Source organism: Bombyx mori, chromosome 1 (assembly GCF_030269925.1).
Source record: "Bombyx mori chromosome 1, ASM3026992v2".
NCBI lineage: Eukaryota > Metazoa > Arthropoda > Insecta > Lepidoptera > Bombycidae > Bombyx > Bombyx mori.
Window position 1 is genome coordinate 893045 of NC_085107.1, and position 15404 is coordinate 908448.

General features: G+C 36.5%; 1 protein-coding gene across 2 annotated transcripts in view; it reads right to left on the reverse strand.

Moving 5' to 3' along the window:
• LOC101740565 (Krueppel-like factor luna) overlaps positions 1-15404 on the reverse strand; it is a 149378-nt gene that overhangs the window by 17707 nt on the left and 116267 nt on the right. The window contains exon 1 of one of the 2 annotated variants that reach the window (XM_038014227.2): positions 6351-6497. The exons of the other annotated variant lie outside the window; for it this stretch is intronic. Coding sequence (XP_037870155.1) covers positions 6351-6377 — 27 coding nt within the window. The 5' untranslated portion in view covers positions 6378-6497. Of the gene's footprint in view, positions 1-6350; positions 6498-15404 lie in introns of those variants that run through there. 2 annotated transcript variants of the gene reach the window in all.

Here is a 15404-nt window from a genome sequence, read left to right on the forward strand (position 1 = left end):
GTCACAATAGTGTCGTTTATTTTGGGAAAAGTATCAATAAAGTTTCAATGAAGATAAATATTAATGGTTATTCCAAATCGCGCAACGTTCAACAAATTTCGAAAAGTAAGTATTGGGAAATGATTGTTTATTCAAATACTACAGTTTTTGCGATCATACAACAAAATAACGTAAAGTTGATTTAATATTTGAGTCGACTATTATCAAAGCCGGCAATGTGACTTTTGGACAATTATTGGTAAATCAGAAAAACGAATTATTGACTTTGTAATCCATTGGCAGTCACAAAACTCTTCTGAACGACATCTTAGATAAATAACAGGTTAACTATTAACCTTTATTTAATGCAGGTTTTGAACCGTATTCTTTGAAGGAGACGATTATATTCAAATCACTCTGTATTGACATATCATTTTTTTTTTTTGTCCAAATGCACAGATTGCCACCTTTGATAATAGACGACTCTTATGTATGTCGTTTAAAATATTAATGCCGCTCTAGCTAAACAAACTAAAAACACGTATGAACAACGAAACACAGACGGTTTGTGGGTTAATTCGTTTGGGAATTGCCTCCATACAAACCCACATTAATAGACGAAAATTCCTAAAAGCAATAATGACATCACTTCGAATACGGCGCGGCGAACGGCAAACCTTCGGTATGCGCCAAAGCATTATACAGTAGCTAAAGTTACAGTACATTCAACGTTAGTAATTTTTGGAACGAAGTCCCTTATGGAACGATGCGGAGGGGTACCCTAACCGGAAAAAACGTCCGTAACGTAAGATTTTTATTAGTAACGCACACAGTGTACGACTTAACTTTGTAATAACGTACAAAAAATAACATATGTTTTTTATCATTTAATTGACCACGATCTCAGAGCGTCCGTTTTCGCAATATACTAGATCTTATGCAAACAACCGTGAATGAAGTGTACCACAATAAGTCCGCACGTTGTCGAATGACCGTGGGTTGTTGCGAAACCTCCAGTTTTATTTTCTTTATACCTCGAATAGAACTTAAAATAAATATTTTTATAATAAGGAACTTCGTTCCTATCCGGTGTCCCACGACACCAAGCATCTTTGTAATTCCTAAAAATAGATGAATAATAATGATGAAACTCAAATAATATGATGAATGAATAATATGAATATGATGAATCTCGGGTGGTCGAACCTCTTGTGAGTCCGCACGGGTAGGTACCACCACCCCGCCTATTTCTGCCGTGAAGCAGTAATGCGTTTCCGTTTGAAGGACAGGGCAGCCGTTGTAACTATACTGAGACCTTAAAACTCCAAAAAGTCCACTGAAAAAGTCTCAGCAGACCACCATTTTACTGAGATTATATTTCATTCCATATCATCTCATCTCTTTTTATTTCATTTCGTTTCATGCCATGTTTCATATTTTATTCAATTTCATTTCATTTCACTTCATGTCGTGTTTCATATTAATCAACTTGATATCATTTCACTTCATATTATCATTTTTCATATATAAAATAAAATATATAAATAAAAGATTAGGCTGTATGGTACGACACCTTTCCCTTTCCACTTGGAAAAATATAACTACTACTACTCGTACTACTACTAATGGAAAAAAATTGAAATTGTAAAAATAATAATCGCAAGAAACTGTCAAGTTTGATATGAATACAGTCAAAATGTTGTAGTATTTTAATGGTAGCTCTTATTTATATATTTTAAGGTAGGTTTTCCCACATCTATACTAACCCTCCTAGCAAAATAGCAACTCATCCTGCACACGCAATTGAAAAGTATATTAGGAGTGACAATCGGCTGTTAGAAACACGTGTATAATGCGCCTTTCAATTTGTATGACGGAAATCTAAAATTGGTTTAGTTAATACATGCGTTTGATAATAAAAAATACACAATTTTTGAAATTATACTTCTTTAGGCGCGTTATGAAAAATTGATGAGAGTGAAATTTTACGATGCGCGCGCACCGTGACACAAAATTAACAGAATGAAGTTGCCCATTAAATCGTTCATTACAATACAACCGACGTATCTTGGCGAGTCTGAATATAGCCGCAGGTGAACTTTCGCGCATGTACACTCGTAAAAAAAAGTGTTATTAGCATTCATTTTTTAGTAATATAAATGACAAAATTATTATTTCATATATATACTAAATATTATTAAATTATTAACGTTAAATATTTATCATTAATTATTTAATATTTAAAAAAAAAGAAATAAAAATAATAAAAATAAAGTATAACTTCTTACGCGCGTACATAAGTACACGCACCTTTTTTTCTGTTATCAGCAAATAAGTCCGCGATGCACCTTATGTTAAGTGTTGGCAATAAAACAAGAATTTCGCTTGTATCTTGAGACAAGAGAGCAGGCTATATTGCTAGACGGTTTTATCTTCAAGCTGCGTTTCTTCAACCAGATGGCGATTCAAGGAACTTGGTAGGTTTAAACAGAACAAACTGATGATAATATTTTATTTATTTTTATTTATTGCTTATAATATGGGTTGCCTGGTGTTAAGTGGTTACTGGAGCCTATAGACATCTACAACGTAAGTCCACCACTCACCTTGAGATTGGGTTCTCAGGTCTCAGTATAGTTACAACGGCTGCCCCACCCTTCAAACCTACCCCTGCGGAGTCACTAGAGGTCCTACCACCAGTAAACCAACAAGGATGAGCCATAATTAGAAGCAACAGCTTAATGAAATAGGATCACACTCTCATGTGCTTAGATAAACAGTCGAGGAGGAGGCTATTGTCAAACCTCTGATAGAATGCAATATGGTAGGTGCGTTAGTTAAGATTAAAAAAAAACCTATTCCCCTCATTAATAAAATAATTTTCTTTAAAAAAATCATTATATTTACTTGTAATACACATCATACTATATTGCACTTAAATCTATTCGATCGAATCGCATTCTCTCGGCTGGCGGACATTAATATCATTACCCTCCATTACCAGACCATCTCGAGGGTGACATATTGAATTATACTCAGCAGAAGTACACGCGCACATACACACACGATAGAGAACTGAACGCCGATCATAAAATAAACCTAAAAATTGTTTTAAGTTATTTAAATGATATCAATCATGCAATCACCGTTTATATTCGTCGAATCAGAATTGCATTAGTTAACGGACCGTGCATTTTGGGCTAAGAGTTGTGAGATTGAATCATACATACTCTGGAAAAACATTCCTTTGACCAACAAGTTGTTTGCTCTTTGACTGCGTGCTTATATATTCTCGTATATTGAAACGTTTTTAAGGTTATATATCAGTATCTAGTTCTCATTATACAGGAAGCCATAGTTCGGGACAGATGACCATATCGTCTTCTCGCATTAAAACTGTATAATTTCAAAACTTCCTAATTTTACAGGAGAGTGTTTTAAAGCTTTAACGTGTAATATTTTTAATATTAATCATATTTGCAACATTTTGTTTTTACCCGTTACATTATCTGTCTTTTAAAGTAAGATAAAATTATGTATCAATTTTAATAGTAATCGAAACATAAGTAAACTAAAAAAAAACTAAAACTAAACTACGCTCTTTTGATAGTATTAATGAGAAAAATACTGGTGATACCAGATGTTTCCGCATATTAACTCAATTCCGAATATTTTTGGAAATTGTACACTTTTAATGCGAAAAGGCGATATGTGAATTATCTCTTAATATATATTTACTTACCGAGTTGATATATAAGCTGCGTTTTAAATCGTTGAATACAATCTAAGAATTATTAATCTTTTTCGCGGCAAGATAAAATGAATCACGGCGCATTACGTCACATGTGGCTATGTCTGCGTTGTCTATTAAGTTTTGGTCCCAAGTGACGTCACACGTGATGAAGTTATGTTCAGTCGAGTATTATAAAGTTTGCGCGACAATTTTAAATAATAATTGTTTGCAATAACGTCGCGTTTTAGGTTGATTCAAACTGTAATAATGCATTGTTAGCTCGACTCGACCTGGTAAAGGCGTGGTTAAATAAACGTCCTACCCATTATATTAATAAGCATTCTTTTGCGGTAAATATATACAGGGCATTTATGTACCGGGAATAGGCCGGCACGCCTATGAAGTGTTAGCGGTGGAATTACGTACTTGTTACTATTGCGAGGAAAAAAGGTGACAATCTCGAAAAACTTCTCATCACCGGCAAAGTGGAAGGAAAGAGGCCTAGGGGGCGTATTTCCATGCGCTGGTCCGATCAGAATAAGACGATTTTGGAATCCAGCATTAATATGCTATCCACTGCGCGGAGGACAGGAGTGAATGGAGGAACATAGTCCTAACAAAAGTGCTCCGTAAAGGTCACGACCCTCAGCACTGAGGAATACGACGCACGGAGGAGGACTATTCCAACTGAATTGATACAGTAGTTGCTCGCTTATCGCGTCTCTGAGGTAACGTAATTATAATAGGTTTATTCACTTGCCGCGTTGATAATTGTAATTAAGTACAAAAAACAAAACTATGCAACAGAAATAATACAAAAAAAAAACATTCGCGAAATGATAAAACATAAGCAAGCGGTAAAATCGCATTTGCATTCGCCAAGCATTTTAAAAATAAACAAAAAAGCCAATTCGTTTAAGATTCATCTCGGGTTAAAGGTTATTAATGTACCGTACAGGTGAAAGAAAGGTGAGTAACTGCTTTAGCGTCGTGATGTCTTTCTCGACTCCGATAACTATTTAACGTCAAATGACCCGTGAGCTGGTTCATCTATTAATTTAAGAATACAAAAAATAATTGAATGGGATATAAAAATACAGTACCAGAAGCTGACTTCATTAAAAATTATACGAAGTACCATCCATGCTGGCACCTGGGTGCTCCAGTAACCACTTAACACTAGACAGACCGTGAAGCTCGTTCACCCTATGGTGGTAGCAATAATGCGTTAAGCAGTAATGCGTTTCGGCTTGAAGTGTGGGGCAGCCGCTGTAACGATGCTGAGATCTTAGAACTTATATCTTAAGGTGGGCATTTACGTTGTAGATGTCTATGGGCTCCAGTAACCACTTAACACCAGGTGGGTTGTGGGCTCGTCCACACATCTAAGCAATAAAAAAAGGTAAATAGAATAAAATTTAGGATAGAAGCGCTTCTGCTACAATGTTTTAAAAATGTATCTTGATTAAAGCAAACCGGTACGCAAAGCTTGATCCTGTGGATCTCCCTTGTGGGGGCAGTAAGAATCACTCGTGGGTTACAGAATGGAACCAGACCCAGACGTGTGGGACTGGCACCTTGGCGCTGTCAAAGCAGAACTTATTAACCTATCGGAGGCAGCTGTCGTGAAATTCCGTGGACCCATAGGGACATAAATCAGCCGTATTTTACATTTAACTCAGTCATAGTCATCGGAAAACAACAGCGATCGCACCGGTATCATCTGGTCTGGTGTTCTTCAATCGGGTAAAGCATAAACCTTAAAAAACATTTTAAAAATACTAAGACGGCCTAAGTTGCCTATGAACGGACTCTTGAAAATAAATAGCGCATAAATTTAATTACTACGGCTTTTTTTAATCCTACCTAAGCTGATAGATAGCCTTGAGAGGCTATTTCAGCGTAACCTTAACTAGTAGGCGAGCTCACGGGGTTCAAGCCGGAGTGATGCTAAAACTGACCCTAGCAAGAGCAGTGCTTCGCAGAATCTACCACCGGATCGGAAACGCGACCCACTGAGAAAACGGCTATGGAAAAATGGCTTTTGAAATTATATTCAAGAAAGGGAAACTTGCATACACAGTCATAAATATCCAAATCAACCTAACTGCCCAATTACTAGTCATTAGATCCTTATAATCTTGTATGGTATTCACAATTCAAATTCGGACAAATTACAAACACTAAAACCTGTTTTTAGTGCACTTGGAAAAAGAAGTCATATTTATTCTTATTGGCAGGACATAGTTTATAAAGTAAGTAATATTTAGGGTAAGCCGTAAAATAACTTTCCATTAATAATGTTATTTTTATCACAATTTTTTCACTAGCTTGCTTACCAATCAATGAAAACGGTATGTTTTCATTGACCCAAACATACGGTATAACCTTTACCTTAAGATATGAGTTCTAAGGTCTCAGTACAGCTATAACGGCTGCCCCGCCCTTCAAGCCAAAACGCATTATTGCTTCACGGCTGAAATAGGCACGGTGGTGGTACCCCCCATGCGGACTCATAGGACGTCCTACCACCAGTAAAAAAGTAGTAGTTGGGTAAACAGGTACGTGAAGCTCACCGACCAACCACACATAAGCCGATAGCTCCTCTTTAATCAATATCAATAGAAAAAGTATTTACCTCGATAATTATACAAAGAAAGGGCATGGTCTCTACTTTAATGTTGTCCAGATATTGATACAAAACTGTTACTAATAATGTTACTGGTCACAGTTCACACGCACACCCGCTGCGCACGAATTCCACTGACGATACTGTCTTTCTTGTGTTTTTCCATGTATGCAACTATCAAACACGATAATACTGGAGCTTCATTGATAATTTTAAATAAAGCGTTCATTAGCTCATACAATGATTACAATTGTGATACATTGTTACTGGAATATAAAATTGAAGATTGTTTTCCGAGAATTTTTCAAGTGGAATGTAGCGTCAGATGCGTGGAAGTTGTATAAAAGTTTTTAAACAATTGTTTAAAACTGAGCTTGAAACTCGGTACAAGAATCCTATTTTTCCATCGAACTCCTTTTCCTGAGTTGGTAGCGACATCCCTTTTTAATACGCTTTTATTAGGTTCAGACGTATATATGTTTGTAACGGAATCTTTGAACATGATTTTGACCCTCTTCAAAACGGCGGATAGCCAAGAAATTTGGTAAACTTATTAAGGACCGATGACAATTTAATATTAATAAAAAAAAATATATTGAAAAAATTGAAATTCAACTAAAAAAATTAAAAATAAATAATAGTTTAAAAAATACTAAAACAAAATACGCTTTTATAGAATATACAACTAAAAAATAGAAAATTAATTTTAATAAATTTGAATTAAAAATAGTGTACAATAAAATCATTTTTTCTTACAATATTTTGCGTATTTTGTTAGTTTTTTTAAACTATTATTTTTTTATTTTTTTATTGGGTCGGGGGCCGAACCTACTGGAACCGAGGGTCCCGTGCCTAGGGGGCGCGTCGGGTATCTGGGACTGGACAGGCCGCCGATGGTGAGATTGCGGGCTCAAGGATGGTAGTTAGGGCTTTATCCACTAAACGACTCCCTTGCAATCTTGCCCAAGCATTCGATCTCTGGACAAACACTTGTTTTTCTTTTCTCTCTGAATGTCGCCTCCGATCTTTGCTTGTAACGGTTTCATTACACTCTGTGTGTAATGTGAGTTGCCAAATATTTTCACGGAATACTTACGATTATGTTTCGCATCGTAAAATGTGTATGTAATTTATCCTTATGTGTATATATTATCGCACAGCCATAATTTATTTCACTATTCTATTTGAGTGGTATCAGAGAGATAATCTGTGAAATGTTTAAAAGTAAATTGCGTTGTATAATTTTATGTAAATCTGTTGTACGTGAGCTGTATATCAACCATTCTTTTAAGAATTTCTTAGATTGAAAGCATTGCGGAGTTCACTGAAGAATTTTTATTCGAAAATTATTACATGATTTTTTTGTGAGTGGTTTGGACAGAAGCGAATTGAATCTGCGTGATCGAACACTATGCCTTGGTCTGACCAAATTTGCATCAAACTTATCTTCGTGAGATCAAAACTTTTGGATGAGGCTACGACCGCAACGAGGAACATGATCAAGACTGAAGAGAGAGCATTACGAACAAACTTAAAGCCTGCATGATGCCAAGGGATTTTCGGAGCCCACAGGCATCAAAGACGTAAATGCTGCCAACCACCTTGCCACGAGATTAAAGTTTTTTTTTTAACTACTTAGACGGGTGGAAGAGCTCATAGCCCACCTGGTGTTAGGTGGTTACTGAAGCCCATAGACATCTACGACGTAAATGCGCCACCCACCTTGAGACATAAGTTCTAAGGTCTCGAGTATAGTTACAACGGCTGCCCCGCCCTACAAACCGAAACGCATTACTGCTTCACGGCAGAAATAGGCAGGGTGGTGGCACCTACGTGGACCCACAAGAAGTCCTTCCTATCACCAGTGAAAAATCTCTGTCTCAATTTTATAATACAACGGCTTCACTTGCTATATGCAGTGATGACCATTCTACGTTAGATGAGTCTCGTCCTCGTCTACAGATTGAGGCAATATGCAAATACAACGGGCGGACGGTCCAACATCTACTTGCATTACGTCATCCTTTCCCGTCTATAACATAAACCGCACACATATTTTTTTATGGAAACGTTATTGTTAATCAAACCGTGATAAAATCTGTTCTATGTATTGTAATGTACAATAACATTTTCATTGTGCGAAGTTAAACAAAGATTTTTCGTACCAAAAATTGTTTCGACCGTCAGTTTAACCGATTTAGAGCAAAGAGGTCATGCTATTGAGGCCGGCTATAGTTATTGTAGTCTGCGTTGGGCTTTGAAACGGGCGGAATTATTGAAATAAAAAATAATCACAAAAAGACAATAAAAAAAAAAAACAAAAAAATAATACGTGTAACGTGAATGTGCCGTTTCGAAATGGTTGAAGTTATTCTAAATTAAAAATTGTCTTTTTTTTTGTATTGGTAAACGAGCTCAATGCTTCCGTGAGTGATATTAAATAAAAGCTGATTCACCCTTAAAATCGTTGCTGACTTCTATACAGCAAAATAATGAGGTCTTCCGCAGCAGCCAGTTTATCACCGATGGATCAACACGGTCCCCTCTCAGTACTATAAGACACTTATATTTCTTACGCTATGAGCAGCCAAAATATAGGTCATGAGCAGCCAAAATATAGGAACTCTATGGTGAGATCGACATCAAGAATTACCCATTACATTAGCCCGTTGAGTTTCTCGCTCGATCTTATCAGCGGGTCGCGATTCCGTACCGACAGTAGACGCGAAACAGCTGCCCTTAAACTCTATGTAGTCCTTCGGAGGCACTTGCATGGCTGTTGGGAAATCTCACGGTCGTGCTCGCTCACTGGCGAAGCTGGAAGGGATTTCAGGCTACCAGCTACCCTTCCATCTTAAAAAAAGACGTGTGGTGTCGTGGGACACCGGATAGGAACGAAGTTCGTTATTATAAAAATATTAATTTTAAGTTATATTCGAGGCATAAAGAAAATAATGTTTCGGGTATACATTTTTTATTATGATTTTTTTTATTAATAAAAATAAAAAATAAAACTACTTTACAAAGTTATCGACTTTATTTTATTCACAATGATTTGTAAAAAGTATATAATAAAAAAAATATATATTATTTTTTGTACGTTATTACAAAGTTAAGTCGTACAATGTGTGCATTACTAATAAAAATCTTTTTTTTCGGTTAGGATACCCCTCCGCATCGTCCCATATGGAACTTCGTTCCAAAAGAAAAGTGCATGTAAGCTTTTATTATATGCTAGTGGAACCGGCAAACTTTGTTCCGCCACACGGTTTGTTTCAAACACATCAACCGGTTAACTTCAAAATTCTAATATAATTAACCATAGAATATATTACGCCTAGCTGTCAGTTGCGTTTTATTATTCCATATCAGTTGCGTTTTGTTATACCACGTGTTATGTCGCGTCCCACGGGAACGTGATAAAAAGTATACTGTCCTTTTCCTGGTTTTAAGCTACCTCCTCACCAATTTTCAGCCAAATCAGTTCAGCCGTTCCTGAGTTATAAATAGTGTAACTAACACGACTTTCTTTTATATATATAGATTTGGTTGTTCTCGTCTAGATCTAGTTTAACGTCCAGTCGCCGTTTTCGTGGCCGACATCTCGCGGCAAGCTCGCTCTAAACGGGCGGTAATTTACTTGATCATTGAATGAACAAACATAGCACGATGCAACACTCCACACACTGTGCTTATACTCGCAACGTATGTAAATATATATATTATACTAGCTGACCCGGCAGACTTCGTAGTGCCTCAATCGACAAATAAAAGACCTAAACTTTTGTATAAAATAAACTTAAAACAAACAAAAGGAATCCGCCGACGGGGGACACATCAAAGGAAAAACAAAATTGTTATTTTTATTTAATTCCAAGCATTTTCATATTCATCTACCTTTCAAACCTTCTCTAGGCCTCCACAAATAATTCAAGACCAAAATTAGCCAAATCGGTCCAGCCGTTCTCGAGTTTTAGCGAGACTAACGAACAGCAATTCATTTATATATATAGATTATTATGAGTTTTGTATTGTAGATTTGGTGGTCCTTAGCGATTTGTGTTAATTTTACTTGTGTAATCTTTGAATAAGGTTACTTTTATTAAGTTTCCGTTGAATTTCAGACAAACGAACAGGCTTAAATGTAGACCATGTACTGATTAAAATACTGATCGCACTGGAATGGATAGGAAGTACTAGGAAGTTGAGTTAGTACATACGGGCAATGGAGGACCTGTTGTAGATTGAGGTGACGAGCTCACGCAACAGTATTTCCTCCTGGTGTCGTATTCTTCAATGCTGAGAGCTTTTTTCTTATTGCCCTTGTACGCAGACAATCATACAGCCCAACTGATGGTCAGTGGTTACCGTCGCCCATGGACTTCAGCAATTCCAGCTTTCATTCAGCCGCTGCCTACCCTTAATATGACCACCCTTTTAAATCACTTTCTCTCGCACGATCTTTACAATAAGTTTTATTTCATATTAGTAAAAGACGGTCAAGCTCCGCTGTAACTGTCGCTAAAATTTATAAAAAAATTCGCGTGGTTTTTCCAAAGAAAATATCTTCATACAAACATTGCTCGGACAATCACGAGCAGAACGATAAATAAATAAGCCAACTCGCTCGAGCCATTCCAAGTGATGACGTCATACGTCGTACGCCATGGGGTAATTAATTTTTATTTTTATGCGAGTATGGTAGATTTGGAAAGGGAGACTACTTGGTTTCTTGCCTGTTGTGCATGCGTCTATTCGATATCAAATTCAACACAGAACCGACTCCAAAGTTGTACTATGTTTTTCCTTAGCTCTCACCCTTAATTGTTAACTGGCAATAGCAGTATAGGTTGTTAAACCATCACAGGAGGTGCTATCAGATCGCCTATTTCTGTTGCAACAAATTCATTTCTTTTTGGAAGGTAATTCAGCTAGCTATTCAAAACGAAAATTCGACGAGTTGAATCACTCTACATTTCACATTTATTTAGAAAGCCTTATTTAACCCTATTTAACCTTGTTTTCCCCTTTGAAACACTTAAAAGGGACTGGCTACTCGCTCTGTTTCTGGTATCCTTGATATAATTTCCGCTCACATGAATAACTCAGGATTTCTACGGTTATTTTTACACTTACAAATGAATAAGGACTTTATTTTTATTGCATAAAATGCTTGTGTATAACGGAAACAAAATGGAAATTTTAATTCACGTTCGGTCATAATGAGATTAAAGATAGGGCTGTATAAAATGGCTACCGAAAATTCGACATGTTTTATAATGACATTAACAATAATAATAATAACTCGAAAAAAATCACGCTCGGCCTATATTTATGATTTCCTGTGTTATGGATACTAGACTGATAAACATTCATACATATGTTTAAATATATACATAATAGACACTCAGACAAAAAGCAAACACATCTGTTCATCACAAAAACGTTTGCTCGTTATGGGAATTGAATCCACGACCCTCGATGAAATATTCAGGGCCGCTAACTACTTCACCACTGAATCAGTCAGTATTAAGGTTATCTTTCATTAGGTTCTGTCCGCTGGATGCAAGCGGGACTGGTCAGTGTGCTAACTTTAGGTGAGAGTGGCTCCCGTTTTGTTTTTTTAATAATGTTACGCCGGTAAGAGTAACGCCATCTAACCTCGAATATCCGAAACGAATATCAAAGGAACTAGTAAAGTCAAGAAGTGCAACGCCATCTATTGTTAGATAGCGGAACACACATCGAAGTTTCTCGACTTGCCCAGAATATTCTCGATAAATCTAGGAATGTCGTATCGACTATAAAAGCGTTGCAGAGATGGCACGAAAACATTCAGTAATCAGATCTACTCGAAGCAAATCAGCAAACGGATCACTTGAAGCGAAGCGGAAGAAGCGAATTGAGAATTTTAAAGTGTTCGTGAAGCGTTCTAAGCGTTGAATACAGTTTTACTTTATACTTCGGTAAAAAAATATTTATCCCGAACCCCAGCGTGTAAGAATAATAAAAGAGTTTAAGAATTTCTAATTTAATTCACCAAACATTAATACAGCATGCTTAAAAGCACGGTGCCCGACTAATGACGTGATTTAGTCGGAATACCTTCTCATCAGATCCTTGACTATTCAAAGAATAGAGAAGAAATATGGCGTTAAATTGCATTTCCGAGCACAGAGCTGCCAAGATGGAAATAGCTTTGACGTAAACCGCAAGTGCAGTTCGTAAGTAATCTCATCAAAGTCTCACTTTAGCGGAGAATCTGTATTACTGGAGGCGAGGATCCCAGCGAGACACTCTCATTTATTGGTGGGATAAGTTCGTTATATCCCAGACGAGGGTATAGTGTTTTATTTTCACGTTGTTGGTGTGTTTACCTTCGACTAATTTATGTGGATACGTTAACTTTTGTTTACTTAACGAAAAGATGCACGTGTCTGTTGTCCACATTACGTTTCAAATTATCTATGGCTCATTAGCCTTTTAAGTCGAAATACATTTCACGTACCTATATATGTTATAAGAGTATTAGAAACATTAAGACTTATAGTTAATTACGAAAAGCTAGTAGATATTCAAACTAAAACATTATGCTTTTGCGATTTATTTGAGTAATGGACTTCTTCGACTATTTTGAATTTAGTTCTCGCACCACTACAGAGTTCTATTGCGAAACGGCCCGAAATATAAAATCAACTAGGAATCGTAGTGTTTACATTAATTAAAATACCGTTCTCGATTGAAGCACTCAAAGCCCTTTGATCTGTCATCGTTTTTTGAACGAGGGCGTGAATGAAAAGGTCGTTTATGAGACCAGCAGAGAACGCTCTGAAATGGGGTTCGGTTAGAGTCGGCGTTTTCCTTTCGATGTTTTTAATAATCGATTCTCATGATCGTTCAATTTTCGTATTGAATTCTTTATCTTTAAGTTTGAATACCAATTAAAAACTATACTTATATATACTTATTCTGATTATCGATTTCAGATAAATTGTAACATAAAAATTATGATCGCGAGTTGGGGTTGTATATTTTGTATTTGTACATGGATTTCTAATTTGTTTTCTTAAGCGACCTCTTTAATGTTTATTTTTAAATTATTCTTTCTAAAGCCACGTGGCAAACCACGAGCTGCTCGATGTACTGATTTGTGTTATTTTGTGATGTATAAGAATTGCAGTCATAGTTCAGCGGCCGTTATCTGATGCGGCTGCCTTGCATTCACACCGGTGAGCTAACAAACTCCATAACACAAAACCCCAATTTTGGCTCTAAGATCGATAATAATTTTACATAATTTTGTTCCGAAGATCTTTCAAGTCCGCGCGTGGATACAATAACAAGCAAATTGTACCGGAACTAAGTTCAATATTGCAGTTCAGCGGAACTCTTAACTTGATTTGCAATCAGAGATTCAACTAATTTAGAATCTTGCTCGCATTGAGCGAGGTGTCCATAAGACTGAATATCAATGTATTTTCTGCGACTACTATATATTAATACTTTTTATTAATATTGATTCTGAAATGTTTTTGCCAACGGTAGCCATAAAAAATAGGGGAGCCACAGACCGTAAAATTGAATTTATAAGTATTTTCTTAACTAACTCATTCGTCTCCTGTTAAGCGATCTAAGAAATATAAGATTTAAGAGTCAATTTCATTAAAAGAAGATAAATTTCCATAGTTCAACTCTAGATTTAATTAAAAGTTCAGAAGAAATCTGATCGATGCTGCTTCGGTCCATAACCGATTAATATTACACATATATTAAACAAAAGTCCTCTTCGTAAAACGTTCGCCAATCAAAATTAATTTACATTTAAAACAAGCGGTTTTTAGTTGAGCTTCTGTGTGATGCGATTGGTTGATTTTTTTTTTTATTGCCCTTGTAGGCAGACGAGCATACGGCCCACCTGATGGTGAGTGGTTAGCGTTGCCCCTGGACTTCAGCAATGCCAGGGGCAGAGCCAAGCCGCTGCCTACCGCTTAATACTCTCCACAAGCCTCGTTTGAAGAAGGACATGTCATAGCGTTTGGGAAACACCGTGGAGGGGAGCTCATTCCATAGCCGGATGGTACGTGGCAATATTATTACACTATAATCTTTTAAATTTTAACGCGATACTACTAAAATGTATCGTAACATTTATGGGACCTATTATAATGACAATAAGTTCATTTATTGCCTTTTACACACACCTAGATTAATAGATTTAGACATATAAAAGAAAAAAAGAAAAAAAAATAGCAAAATTGTGTGCTACGAAGGACTAGAACTTTATTTGAATTTTGTTGTGTTTAAAAATGTTTAACTGTGTTTAACTTTAGGTCAGAGGTTAAGTTTTTCGGAATATCGGTAATAAATACAAAGTTTTATACATTTAAGTTTACGCAGTAGGCTTTTAAATAAAATATGACTGAGAAAAGTCTCATGAATATTCGTTATGACCTATTCGAATATATGTAATTCTAATGACGAGTTAAGAGGCATGGATAGAATGGAAGACATGGAATACCAAAATTATTGAAAACTGAAAGGTTACTTAGTAAATATGATGAAAAAAAAAACAAGCCACATGCATCTCTGCTTCCATTATGTTCATTTATATGTTTATAAAAATGAAGAGAAGGCAACGGAGATGCATAACATTAGCGTTTTGAGGATGCCCAAAAGCAAATATTTAACGAATACACGTTAAGTTCACCACTACTGGACATCCACATTTACTGGTGGTAGGACCTCTTGTGAGTCCGCACGGGTAGGTACCACCACCCTGCCTATTTCTGCCGTGAAGCAGTAATGCGTTTCGGTTTGAAGGGTGGGGCAGCCGTTGTAACTATAATTGAGACCCCTAGAACTTATATGTCAAGGTGGGTGGCGCATTTTCGTTGTAGATGTCTATGGGCTCCAGTAACCACTTAACACCAGGTGGGCTGTGAGCTCGTCCACTCATCTAAGCAATAAAAAAAAAAACCTCGATTCCACGTCTCATGAATGGAAACAGCTTTCACGCCTAATGTTAATTGGAAGATGAAAGAAGACGCGATTAAAGGCAACTCT